Source organism: Sminthopsis crassicaudata, chromosome 1 (assembly GCF_048593235.1).
Source record: "Sminthopsis crassicaudata isolate SCR6 chromosome 1, ASM4859323v1, whole genome shotgun sequence".
Lineage (NCBI taxonomy): Eukaryota > Metazoa > Chordata > Mammalia > Dasyuromorphia > Dasyuridae > Sminthopsis > Sminthopsis crassicaudata.
The window spans coordinates 420,245,929-420,259,732 of NC_133617.1; the positions used below are offsets into that span (position 1 = coordinate 420,245,929).

Consider the following 13,804-nt stretch of genomic DNA (forward strand, 5'->3'; position numbering starts at 1 on the left):
TTTATCTCAGGATAACAAAGAATTGTTGGGCTTCAGAGGAATCATTAGAAAATATTAATCTTTTGCAGTAGGTTAGTGAGGGAGGAATGGTTAATGGATCAATTGTAGTATGAAAAGACAATTAGCCCTCTACAAATTTCAGGAAACATCCAATATCTTTGAAGGGTAATAAAATATGTCAGTTTTGGGTTGTATTCACCTTGTACAGATTTTTTTTTGAACACTGCTGAAAGATGATATATGGAAAGATCTATTAATTCAATTCAAGGTAATGCACATATTTAACACTTTGTATGTAGGTAAATACAAAGTTTAAGTTAAACATAGTTCCTGCCCTCCTGAAGTTTATAACCTAGTAATGTAGATAAGACATTTATACAAATAACCATAATATAAAATGATGAGGGTGATAGCCCCTTTAAGATTCCTTGTCTGATCTACAACTTCCTTTGGGACTGATCTTTGATTACAAGATTTGGTCAAAACCACCCTTTTGTAAGGGGAGAAATCCTATCTGAGCGAGTTTGGGCTTGTACCCAGCCCACCAGTTCTGAGCTGGCTTGGATTTTCTCAACCCCTAACTATCTGCTCAGGTTTCCCCAAAAACAGTTTCTTCCTTATCTGAAAAGCCCGCCAAGAATTTGCCCACTGCCCTAGGCTTCTTGGAGCAAATAAAAGAGTCAAGGTGAAATCATCCCTTGGCTGAGAGTTGAAAGATGCCAGCAACCATGCTTTGCATCACTCTCTGTCCCACCACTTGTGGTGTATTTCTTCCTCTATCTAATGCCTTTTACTAACTAGACTTTAACCTTGCTTCCAAACCCTGCAATAAACCTCTTTTTATCAATCTAGGTTTTTGGGCCTGTAAATTCATTTACAGGGGACTCTCGCAGCCACTAGACTTTATTTAACTTTGTATCCTTGCACTGAATCCAAAGGGGTTGGAGGGGAGCTCTATTTGACTCCCTGTACCCCAATCCTGCCAGCAGACCTCAATTAATCCTAATTTCAATGAGGTATAAACCTCATCATTAGGTATTTACCTCATCAAAACGAATGGATAAATATATCAGGAAGGTGCAATGTGAGTTCCAAGTGGGAAGGTAACTGTTACCTAGGGAGGGTGAGGAGAGAGAAATGAAGCAGAAAAGACTTCCTAAAGGAAGTATCATTTATGTTTGACTTTAAAGGATAGGTAAGAATGGGGGGAAAGGGTTAAGGAAGAGAGGAGAGAGAATTCTAGGTATAGGGAAGAGTGTAGTCAAAAACAGAGTTAAGAAAATATAGGAAATCTAAGAGATAATAAATAGTTCATTATGTTACTTGGAAAGATGTAATTCTCTTCAATTTTTCCATGAAAACTTTGAGTGTGTATACTTGTGAGTGTTTTTTGTCACCAAAAAATTCTCATATAAAGAAATTTTATGGTAAATTATGTGTTTTTTTGAGGGAGAATTAGGAATTTTCCAAAATAACTAAGTTGAATTTTAGCCTTTTGTATTTGATATACATTTCTATTTTTAAGGAGAAATCTGTGCATGTGCATATGTGATTTACTGGATCCAATAAACAGATATACTATTGTCATGATTGAAAGGTCTTTAGGTTTCCAAAATTAAGAATATTCTGGGGAGCAGCACTCATTCTTTTGTCTGCTGGTCTGCAAGATAAATGAACAGAAATGAATGGACAAGGATGAAGGAATTTCAGAGGGGCAGAAAAAGAGATGACTGTTGAAAATGGGGATATGATAAAGGGAGAATGGAGATCTAATTGGATAGAATGGCAGGAGAATGAGAAGGTAACACATAAGGAAGAGAATAAAGAATATGAAGAATGGATGTGATTCGAGATAGTTAAGGTGTTATATGATGGGGGAAGAGGAGAGAGGGTCCTTGATGTAGGTGGATAGAGTAAATTGTGGGGCAAAGATAGAATATGATGGAAAGAGCAGGAAGGACATAATTTGGAGAAAATGAGAATGAAAGGCATTTTGGAAAACTGGGCATATAATTTAGGACATGAGGGAAGGATAAGGGATATAAAACGGGGAAAAGAAGAGTGAGAGAATACAGAGATGAAGGGACATACAGGAAGCTTTGTACCTCTAGTTTACTTGGAACAGCTGATCCTTAGATGCACTCCTGGAACTCTGAGAACAGAAAACTTGAGGGATGATCAGAAAGGGCAAGCTGGAGGCTGCGTAATGAAAAGTGAGAGCCCTTAACAAAAAGTCTAACATTTGGGGTGAGTAAATTAGGGAAATCTCCAGAATTAAGGGAAGCTGATCCTGGGGGTAGATCTAGGATCCAGGGAAAGGTTTTTTTGGGAGAGGGTGAGGTCTAAAAAAGAGGAGAAAGGCCCAAAATGGAGGGCCAGGATTAAGGATAAAAGTCCTCTGGAGGAGGAGTATGTAGAGAATTGGGGTAGGGAGCCGACCAAGGGAAGACAGGTCTGTGGAAGTAATTTGGGGGAGGGGAGGGACTAAAGATTTCCTTTAAGATATGAGGGGGAGGGATTTATAAAGAAAATTCCAGACCAGTAATGGAAAGATCCATTACCCTGGCAACTAGAATCCCTACTCCATAGCAACAACAATTTCAATTGTTAGGGAACTGGTTCCTGAGAGGGTGACAGAATGGAGATGCTGGGAATATCTGGGAAGGGATGCTATGAGTAAGGGCAATGATATAAAGCTGGCAGTGGAGGCCCGAGATAGGGAAGGGGGTGGAGATGAGGTGTTTGGAATGGGAACTTTGAGAGGGGTTGGCAAAAGGGATATAAGAGGATTGTCAGTGGGGACGTTGTGGAAGCTAGTTGAGGAGGGATGTGAGATGAGGCCTTAATGGAGAAGGTTAGTAGAGGATGTGGAGAGGGGTTAGCAGAAGAAATGATGGAAGAGGGGATGTAGTACTAGGGGCTGTGGGAGGCCAAGGTCTGAAGTTAGCTTTTTCTTGAGGCGGGAATATTTCTCTGCTGAGGGTTGTCACTACGAGGAAGAGGAGCAGTCTCACTGGTAGTCGTGATGGGGTCAGATTCTGTGGAACGTCCGGGAAGCGTTCTTCCAGTGGGGGGGGCAAAAAGGGGCGGGTAAGAAGATGAGGTTCTGTCTCTGGAGCGGGAGGGCAGTCTCTGTATGGGGCCAATGGGGCTGGTCAAACTGACCCTGAGTATGACCAATGGGATCGGGTAAGGGGGTGGGCTTTATCTTACAAGGCCTATAGAGCCAGTGGAAGGCGGGGCGTCAGAATGACGTTGGAATGGAGGGCCTCTGCTTGGCCTGGTCTTGCAGCTCAGAGCCGCCCCCGCCCCCGCCCCCGCCCCCGCGCCTGGCCCAGCCCTGGGACCCCAGGCCCGGGTCGCCGCAGCCAAATGCTAGGGGCCCGCCCCCTCCTTTCCATCCTCTCACCCATCCTCCACTTTCTCTTCTAGGAACCCCAGCATCAGAATTTGGACTCCAGCTCACATCCACTCATTTAGGACCCTCAAACATCGCTCCCCCCCCATTCCGGGACTATCTCCTTCTCCTCCTATTCCTGGAGCCCCCTTTCCTCCGCCCCTTCCCCTTCGCCTCATCTCTTCTCACATCCTGGAAACACGCCTAAATCCTTGCTTCATCTCGTCTTTCTCGTTATGGAGCAGAACGGCGGCCTTTTCCCACTTCAGCACCAAGAACAGCCCCTCTTCCTGCCTTTTTCTCACCCGCTCTCCCAGTCGCAACCCCTCTACTTATCTCTCTCTCAGCAGGACTCCCTTCCTCTTTCCCAGCCTCTCTCTCAGCCCCAGCCCCTTTCCCAGCCCCAACCCCTTTCCTTGCCTATTCCCCAACCTCTGTCGCTACCTTTGAATCAGCCCCTGTTCCTCTCGCAGCCTCTTTCACAGCCGTTACCCCTTTCTCAGTCTTTGTCTGTTTCCAAGCCCTTATCCCTCTCCAGACCTTTATCTCTTTCCCAATTTCTGTCCCTTCCCCTTTCCCAGGCTCTGCCTCTCTCTCAGTCCCTGTCCTTGTCTCTCTCCCAGCCTTGGCTCTGGTCTGGGCTCCAACTGCCACCTTCACTATTCTTGCTGTTGCTGCTGCTCTTTGTGCTGTGCCCAGGGGCTGGTGAGTGCAGAAGCAGAGAGGCTTTGGAGGCTAGAAGGGGGTTATCCTGGAAGAAGGAAAAGAAGGAGAAAGGGGAGGAAAGGAAGAGGGAGAGAGGAAGGGGAGGGATAAAGGAGGGAAGAAGCTGGGCATGAATTGGGGAAATCAGATTGGGGAAGAGGTATTGAAGAAACAGGAAAGTCCGGAGAAGAGGGACTATAAAAGCGGGGACTTATAAGATCAGGGACGGGGAAGATGAGCTAGAGGCTCTGTAAACTGTTTTTCCCGCAACCCTCATTCCTGTTGCTTGCTTTCTCAAATAGTGTTTATTATTACTGGGGAATAGGGCTAAAAAGGGGAAATGAGAATAATAGTTGCCCGGTTTTACTATTAATTTTGCCATTAAAGTCTGAAGAGGGAAGCCATAGCCTTTGTCCTTGGGAAGCCTCCAGTTTGATGCTTAAGACAAGAAACACATAGGTTTAGAGTAGTTTCCTAGAAGCATTTTTAAATATAAAGTGACAAAGGTAAAATCCTATTATAATTGACTTTAAGGGAATGTTCAAGTTCTTTACCATATTGTGTCTTTTCTTTATAAAGGAATATTGATCAAAGAAGTTGAATGTCTCAGATAACTGCAAAATTTTAATATTTCTATCAGCTGATTGCGTTTCTAATTAACTTTAGATACAGAAAATTTTAAAGTTGGAAAGAACCTTTTGGATAATCTAGTTTAACATCCTTAATTTACAGATTAGCCGGCTGAAGTCCTAAGGAGATTAAATGATTTGACTGAACACATAGTGAATTAATGGAAAGCCTGGAACAAGAACACACGTCTTCTAATTCCTAGTTCAGTGGTCTCTTATAACTACATCATGTTGTTTCCAACAATAGTTCTCTGTCTGGGACAAAGATAAAGGCAAAGGCAGTGAAAAGGCTAACTTCTAACCACTAGACCACCAGGGATCATATGTATACCATGTCTGTGGGTGAGACTGAGGTTTTCCATGGAAAAGCATCTCTCTTGTGCTTTCTGCTTGTGTTCTGAGTCCAATCAGGTTGTAGTATGAATTGTATATGGAAGGTAAGTAGACAGGGTAAGGCAGGATAGGGTAGCTACAAGTCCCAGATAGGAGATAAGAGATCTTGTACTATACTTATTAGTGCAAGAGAACTACTTGTATTGTAGTGATAGCTATCATAACCCTTCTTTGTTGGTGGGATGTCCTTAAAGAGCAGAGAGAATTATTCAGGAAATTGAGATAATAAGTCCCTTCAGGGAAGCCAGAGGAAATGCTGAAAACACAAAATTCTGTCCTTGTGGCTCAGCTTAAAGGTAGTAGCATAGAGGAAAGAGCAATGGACCCAGTGTAAGAACACTTACAACATGTTTGTTCTAACTTATTACTGTGGAAAAGAATGATGATGATAATACACTACTTTGAGGGGAAAATATGCTTTAAACTTTAAAGTGTATATAAATGAGAACTATTCTTTTTGTTCTTAAAATTATAAAAGAACATTTTCTTCATTTATTCTCATTTATGTTTTTACTATTTTTACTATAAGTAGTGAAAAAGTCCACATCATTGAACTGAAACAGTGGGAACCTTCCGGGGGTGCCTGGGGGTTTTTCTGCTGCTGCTGCATTTACTCTCAACTTGGATTTACACATTAAAGTATAGGAAAGAGGGATGTAGTTGGGGGAGGGGGAAGAATTGTACACACTAGTCATAGGATCAGAAGATTTAGAACTTGAACAGATGTTAGGGTCCCATCCCTTCATTTTTACAAAGATAGGGACTGAGATTTAGAGAGGATAAGTGATGTATTTAAGATCAAACAGTAAATAGAATTCAAACCTGGATTCTCTACACCCCTTCAAAATTTCTGTTGATGTTAAGGTGCTCTAATTGGCAACAAATGCTCTATGGCAATATGCTACCCTTTCTCTCTCTCATTTTCCTTTTCTTAAAAACTCAAAAAATTAATTTTATTTCTAAGACAAATTTATTGAACCACTGTTTGAAGTATGATTAGAAGCACAGAGTATTGTTTGAGGATAGGGAAGAATGTGTTAAACTAGAGACTTGCTCACTTAACAAGAGAATGTTAAACTGGAATAATAAGGAAGAGAGAAAAATATTGGACAAGGCTGTTGAATCAGAAACTCTGAAGAACAGAAAGGTAGCAATTGTGGAGGAAATGCACAGTAGTTTACAAGATAAGCAAAAATAGTGTTCATAATCCTACTTGTGAAATGAGATGTCTGTTGAAAATAGTATGAATTAGAAACAAAGGGAAAGCATAGTGGTAGATCATTTGGCTGAGGATAGAAGAGAACAGCAAGTAGTAGTGTTGAACTATGTAATAGACTTCCAGATCAGATGAAGAATATGGATAATACCTTTACAAAACAGGTCACAAAACTGGTACAGAGACAAGATACAGAAATTGTGGGGAATTTAAAATTTCCCAGTCTTTTCTGGGAATTTTATTCTACTAGAAGTAGAGCATTTGATAAATTCTTGAGTGACTTCTAACAATTTGATTTTTAGAAACTAGAAGTTACAAAGGGTAATTTCTTCTTTAGACCTTAGCCTAATATGGTGAAATTTGATGACCTGAATCAGAAGTATACTAATTTTGTATGTGTGTGGCACTTAACATTTTTTTGAGCCTTAGTTTCCTCTTCTAAAACAAGAAGCTTGGATTAGATGATCCAAGGTCCTCTCAGTGTTGTATCCTAGGGTACTATAATTTTTTTCTTGTCTTACATATTATGTTGTTCTTCCTTCTACTCTTCCTCTTTTCTCTTCCTTTTCCTCCTTCCACTGTGGGTTCATGAAAGTCATGCCACATTAATCCACTTTTTTTCTGAGACATTTGGGGTTAAGAGACTTGCCCAGGGTCACAAAGCTAGGAAGTATTAAGTGTTTGAAGTAGGATTTGAACTCAGGTCCTCCTGACTTCAAGGCTGGTGCTCTATGTACTGTGCTATCTAGCTGCCCTACTTTTTTTTTTTTTTAAAATAGAGTTATTGCACTAATATTTGAAGGAAATATTTTAGAACTAGCACAATTGTGTTTCAGTAAAACTTTTAGCAAAGTTTTACATGATATTCTTGAAAATAAGGTGAGAAATGTGGGTTGGATAATAATATGATTAGATGGATTCATCATTGATTGAATAACCATATCCAAGGAATGGTGACTAATAGACTGATGTCAATATTGAAGGAGATCTTTTTTTGTGTGACTCAGAGTTGTATCCTTGACCCTATCCTCTTCAACATGCTTTTCAAAGACTTGGAATGAAGACATGTTGAAAACATGCCTAAACAATTTGTCAATGGCATAAATCTGGGAGGGATAGCTATTACACTGTAGATAACAGAATTGGAATCCAAAAATATCTTGATAGATTGGAATAATTGATAAAAATCTAGCAAGATATTATTTAATAGATGTACAAAATTCATCAAGAGAGTTTTTTTTTACTTCATGAATTTACAGTGTCTTGAGTTTGTTAGACTTTTGATTAGATTTCCTATGATGACGATAAATCTATTTCTTGGTACTTCTAGAAGAGTTAGGTCTCAGTGATTATAGATAAATTGATTGGATTGAACTTTTGTGAGACAGATTATGGGAAAAGATGCTTCTTTTTACTGACCTATAAAATTCTTTTAAAATGTTTTTTTTTTCTTTTAAAAATTACTTATGCTCTTTTAAAAATATTGCAATAAGTTCTCTACGATACTCCTTTTATCTTCTTGTATAAACCTTGCTGGTTATACAGTACATTGAGCAATGCTAGTTAATATTTAACCATGCTTGACAACAAATGCCTTATTCTACACCAACAGTATACCATCTCTTTGATGAGAATTGGGAGATGGGCTACTGTACCCATCAGTATTCTGAAGTATAAAAAGGGAATCTTTGAAGACTCTAGCCTCTTTTCTCCCTTTGGTCTTTTTCCCTTTTTTTCTTTTTGGAAGACCAGAGCACAGCAAAGCTAAGAAAGAACTTGTGTTCTAGGGGTAGACAACTTTCTTTCAATAGTCAGTAATGTCTGCCTTGGGCAGAGGCACATGGCAATTGCATGTACTCTCATGTCCACAAAGCCCAAGAGTTGGATCCCATGTTCTTGACTTCAGTCTTAGAGAGTCATTTGCTTAACCTCTTAACCTGAGAGAGCCCTGTAAATAAGGGTCAGTGTTTCTGAAACCTAGCCTACTGGCTTAGAGCAGGGGAGAGAGTTCCTAGGTAATGTGACTTGGGCTATTTGAGAAGTTTTCTGCTAGCTACTCAAAGTTCAAGTATTTGGGGACCTAATTTTATATTGAGAATGAACTTTTTGACCGTGCTAATTTCTTGGAAAAAGAAGAACCTACATATGACCCTCAGTCTTGGAGTAGCAGGAGAATTATCTATGCCATGATAAACAAAAGACCTGACCTGGTGTTATTTAAACAATGGAAGTCTGATGAATAACTTGTAACATCTCTCTAGCAATCCCTAAATTTGTTTCCTGATAGGGGAGTATAAATATCTTTGGGTAGTACCATAAATCTGAGTATTTCTGTTGTTCCTGGGAGCCATTATAGGTGTCTCATATGAATCAAGAACTTACTGGAATGTTGGGGGATTGCTTATTTGCCAGTTGCAAATATGCTTCCTTTCTGAAGGACGTGCAGATCATAATGAGTTGCTAGTTGGAAGATTTTAGGATCATGAAGGAGGGTGAAAATCACTGTGAGGGAGAATAGCATTGATTGTTCATGGGTTATGTCAATTTTTTATATGTTTTTATCCACATTTGTGAAGATTCTAGTCTTAGATCTAGTCTTAAAGTACTTTTGGGTTATTTTTAAAAAAATGTTAATATTATTTCCAATTACATGCAAGGACAATTTTTAATTTTATTTTGGAGGGTTGAGGCAATTGGGATTAAGTGACTTGCTTAGAGTCACACAGTTAGTGTTAAGTGTCTGAGGCTAGATTTGAACTCAGGTACTCTGATTCCAGGGCTGGTGCTCTGTCCACTGCACCACCTAGCTACCCTAAGGACAATTTTCAAAAGATTTTGAGTTCCCAATTTTTTTTCTTCTTTCTTTCCCTCCTCTCCAAGAAGGCAAGCAATATGATATAGGTTATACATGTGCAACCATGTTAAACACATTTCTACATTAGTCATTGTGAAAGGAGAAGCAAAATAAAAGGAAAAAAGTGCCAAGAGTATGCTCCAATTTGCATTCAGACTCCATAGCTCTTTTTCTGGATATGGATAGCATTTTTTTTTTTTTTTGTTCCTAAACTTTTGGAATTCTTGGATTATTGTATTGCTGAGAAGAGCTAGTCTATCATAATTGCTCATCATACAATGTTGCTGTTATTATACACAGTGTTCTCCTGGTTTTTCTCACTTCATCCAGTCTCAGTTCATGTAAATCTTTCAGCTTTTTTCTGAAATATATCTCATCATTTTTTGTAGCACAATATTATTCCATCACATTCATATACCCAACTTGCTTAGCCATTCCCCAGTTGATAAGCATTCATTCAATTTCCAACATTTTGTCTCCACAAAGAGAACTGCTACAATTAAAAAAATATATATATATATGTATGTATAAGTCCTTCTCCCTCCCCTTTTTATTATCTTTTTGGGACACAGACCTAGTAATGGTATTGCTGGATCAAAGGGTTATATTATGACATTTACTACAAGTAATCTTAAGTGAGGAAGATAAAATAAATCAATGTTTTTTGATATTGGGAATTTGAATTGGATCTTATCTATGTAAACCAGATTTTGGGGTAATTAGGTCATGGGTTACATGGAGAATAAGATACTTGATTTGATAAGTTAGGCAAACAGATTTTAAAAAATCAACTGCCCAGATAGAAGATATAAAATATAAGAAGATGATGTATATAATAGCCAATAGTAAAAAAAAAATGAGTTTAGTTAAAAACTCAATAGGAATTAATGTTATGCTATGAAGAGTAATAACTTTGGAAGTAAAGGACCTACTGTCTTGATTCTAGTTCTGTTAGTTTTTACACACACATGTGACCTTAGGTAAATCACTTAATTTTTCTGGACTTCAGTTTCCTTATATGTAAAACAAAAGGATGGGACTGAATATCTTCTTAGCATCTATGAGCTCTTGAGTAAGATGTAGCCATATAGAAAGCAAATAGACAACTTCTATATGAAATTGGAGTACAACATGGAAACTTTCAAAGTAAGGCATGTAAATAGCACAATTATCAAATTAAAGGAGCAACTTCAGGAAAATATTTGAACTGGTCACTAGGAAACAATCCTTCTGTTCACAGACATGAGATCACCTCCAAGTATTTATCACCTCCAAGTATTTATCCTTTCTTGGTACCTGATTACAGAAATGTATTGTTCTTGGATTTTTATACATCAGAAATCTGAGATCTAGAGTAGTTAAGACACGGACCCAATGTTAAATGGATAGTAAGTAGCACAACTATGATTTTAACTTCATTTTCTACTCTTTTGGCCCTCTCCATTATACCCCCAGGAACCTTGTTATCCTATAAGATTCTATCAGTGTTAGTATTCATCTTATCAGTGTCTTTGGTTCTTAGGATCTCTCTGATTTGAGGGCAGAGCAGGGAAGACCTTCTAAAAATAGAGCTTTTTTTTTTTTTTTTTTTTTTTTTTTTTTTTTTTTTTTTTAAAGGAGGGCACTGCAGGCCTTCTAACTTTTTTTCTTATTCTCATTTCTCTAGCTGCATTCCTTTGTATTTCTTCATCATACCTCCATAACAGGCATCTTCCTTTTTCCCTCTAAAATTTTCAATTTCCTCTTGTATGTTGTCTTCCCCCATTAGACTGATTGAACCCATATTCTTTGACTACAAAGCAAGTAATTTTTCCTACTTGTTTTTTAGAAATTTAAAGTATATGGTATGTGGTATACCACATTGTCTCTCAAGTGAGAGAAAGGAAATGGATTTATTGGCATATGATTCTAATTGAAAATGATGATGTAGGTGAGTAACCAAGGATAGTGAGGAAAATTAAAACCATGCCACTTGAGGATTGTTTGAAAGAACTGGAGATGTTTAAAATGGAGAAGAAAAGACTAGGGAGACCATGATAGGTACTGTATGTATTTGATGGACTATCAAATGGAAGAGAGATTATCTTTGTCCTATTTGGATCTAGGGAATAGACTGAGGAGTAGTATGTGGAAGTTTCAGGGAGACAGAATTTTACTTAACACAAAGAAAAACTTTTTAATGATTATTTTTATCCCAAATTAGAATGGGCTAACCTGCCAGGCATGAATTTTCCCTGTTACTGGAGTTCTCCAAAGGCTGGATAACTCCTTATTGGCAATGTTATGGAAGGGATTACTTTTCAGGCATAAGTTAGATTAAATGGCCTCTGAAATCCCTTCCAATGCTGAGATTTTATCATTTTTGTGACATCTCAGATGCTGACTTATCCTATATACAGTATGACATGAAAGTCAAAACAATTGATGAACTTTAAGGCTATATTGATAAAAGTATGGTATTCAGAACAAGATAGATAATGGTTCTGCTGTTCTCTGCCTTGGTTATATCAAATCTGGAATAGCATGTCTAGTTCTAGCAATCATGTTTTAAGAATATAACATGCTTTTTAGGTCAGCTCCATCTTGTCCCCAGATTGAAAGGCATGAATCCAGAGGAATAATAACATATGGAGTGATACTTAGAAGAGAGTCACCAGAATAATCAGGGAACTCAAGACTATGTCTGACTAGAAATAGTTACAAGAATTAGTAATGATTATCCTGGAGAATTTGTGTTTTGGGGAGAATGTAGTGCCTTTAACCTGGATATTATGGTCTTATGCATTCACTTAGATGCTTCTATGTGCATATGTGACATGTGATTATAAATTAAGAAAAGGAATTTCAACTTAGTGATACTGGTATTGTGATGAAAAATTTTATAGCATATGAATACAAGTATGTTGATTTTAGTTGTCTAAGTACAGTAATGCAATATATCATGCAAAACAGTGGTCATTTGTGTGAAGATATGCTCTATAATGATCTCAGTGTTGTAAAGAAATTTCCTCTTGGATAACTCAGGCTACAAGAAGTAGCTGGTTGATGAAATCACACATTCTTGAGATTTGACCCAACATATAAATATATTTCTTAGTATGACCTGTATGTTGGCAATTGATTTTATATTAGGTAATGAAGTCATCTGCAAGAGTTTACAGATCTTCATGACATTCAAAATCTTTTCATTATCTTTTTCTTCTGATTATAGTATTTAACTGCTATTCTTTTGTATATATTTTTGGTGGGCTTTTGTGTACAAGTAATTGACATGACTTTAAAGTAATGAGACAAATTCCATTAGCCAAATGAAGAAATTAGACATTTTTACTCTAAGGTCACCTTTCCACATTTATGATCCTGGCCTTTGGTTTGTAATGAGTGGGATTCGACCTGGTTCACCCACGCCATTATGTGAGTATATTCATGACCATGGCTTGGGGAGTGTAAAAAATTCTTCAGCCTGTATATAATGACATTTTTTATTGTGAATTTGGAAATATTTTCATTACTGTGGACTGGATGTTACAATAGTTATTTATAACATAAATATTATTGGTACCTTTTGTTTTTATTTCACATCATTTTTGTAGGCGTTTCTTTCCCTTTGTGTCTCAACATTGAACTCTTTCATACCAAATTTTAAAAAAATAAGCAAAAAAACCCCCAAAAAACAAAAAACAAAAAACCAAATGATATAGTGATCATGTCTGACAGTGTAAGCAACATTTTGCCCTTGTAGTCACTGTTTCTCTGTTGAGAGAAGGGAGGGACATGCTGTTATTTATACCTTTTAGAGATCCTTTCGTTTACATTGTGACATTGAGTGCATTGTTCTCCTTTGTCTCTTTATTTTATGCTATTTATCAGTTTACACAAACCTCCCTTCTTTCCTTTAAATTCATTTTATTTGTTATTTCTTACTACTACACAATGATATTCCATCATGATATTCATATATCACAAACCATTCCCCAGGAGAAGGCCACTCACATTATTTTCAGTTAATTTGTTACCATAGAAGTACTACTATAGATATTTTGGTATGTATGGGACCATCTGTTCTGTTTTTGTTTGCTCTGGAGTACTATCCAGTAGAATCCATCCATGTCTTTCGAGTATGCTTATATGCATATAACAAGGTCAAACTTATAACTAAACTGCATTTAATAAATTGATGATGAAAATAATAGGTTGTTATACATGTTTTATTGTTTAACAAAGCACTCTAACTCATCTCATTTGAGCCTTATAGAACTCTGCAAATTTGTCATTCCCATTTTAGATACAAGAAAATTGAGGTTCAGAGAATTTGCATGGCTTAACAATGTTGACACAACTAATAAATATCAGAGGGGAACTTTGAATTCACCTTCTTGGCTTCAATTGTAACATTCTATCTTCTGTACTCCACCATTTCTATCATCTTATTACCGTATAATACATTATTCATGGAATTAGTTATCATGGTGGGGTTTATAAGGAAATTTATTGCTATTTGTTTAGGTAATGTGACTTACCCTGGACATTGTTGGTTCTGTATAGAGAATTCAGCTGCCATCCTTATCTTGGTGTTACAATGGGATTTATTCAGGATAAAGCAGTCTTTA

The 13,804-nt window shown here is 37.6% G+C and overlaps 2 protein-coding genes across 9 annotated transcripts in view; one reads left to right on the plus strand and one right to left on the minus strand.

Moving 5' to 3' along the window:
• Positions 1-3,203, minus strand: part of FAM221B (family with sequence similarity 221 member B) — a 50,386-nt gene extending 47,183 nt beyond the window's left edge. For 3 of the 7 annotated variants that reach the window (XM_074280359.1, XM_074280357.1, XM_074280358.1), the window contains exon 1: positions 2,106-2,620. The gene's annotated coding sequence lies outside the window, so the exon portion shown is untranslated. Of the gene's footprint in view, positions 1-2,105; positions 2,621-2,914 lie in introns of those variants that run through there. The other 4 variants (XM_074280354.1, XM_074280353.1, XM_074280355.1 and 1 more) reach the window with 4 other exon arrangements.
• Positions 3,204-3,334: 131 nt separating this feature from the next.
• The window catches only part of TMEM8B (transmembrane protein 8B), a 75,899-nt gene continuing 65,429 nt past the window's right edge, over positions 3,335-13,804 (plus strand). The window contains exon 1 of one of the 2 annotated variants that reach the window (XM_074280350.1): positions 3,335-4,102. In XM_074280350.1, coding sequence (XP_074136451.1) covers positions 3,634-4,102 — 469 coding nt within the window. In that variant the 5' untranslated portion in view covers positions 3,335-3,633. The remainder of the gene's footprint in view (positions 4,103-13,804) is intronic. The other variant, XM_074280352.1, reaches the window with a different exon arrangement.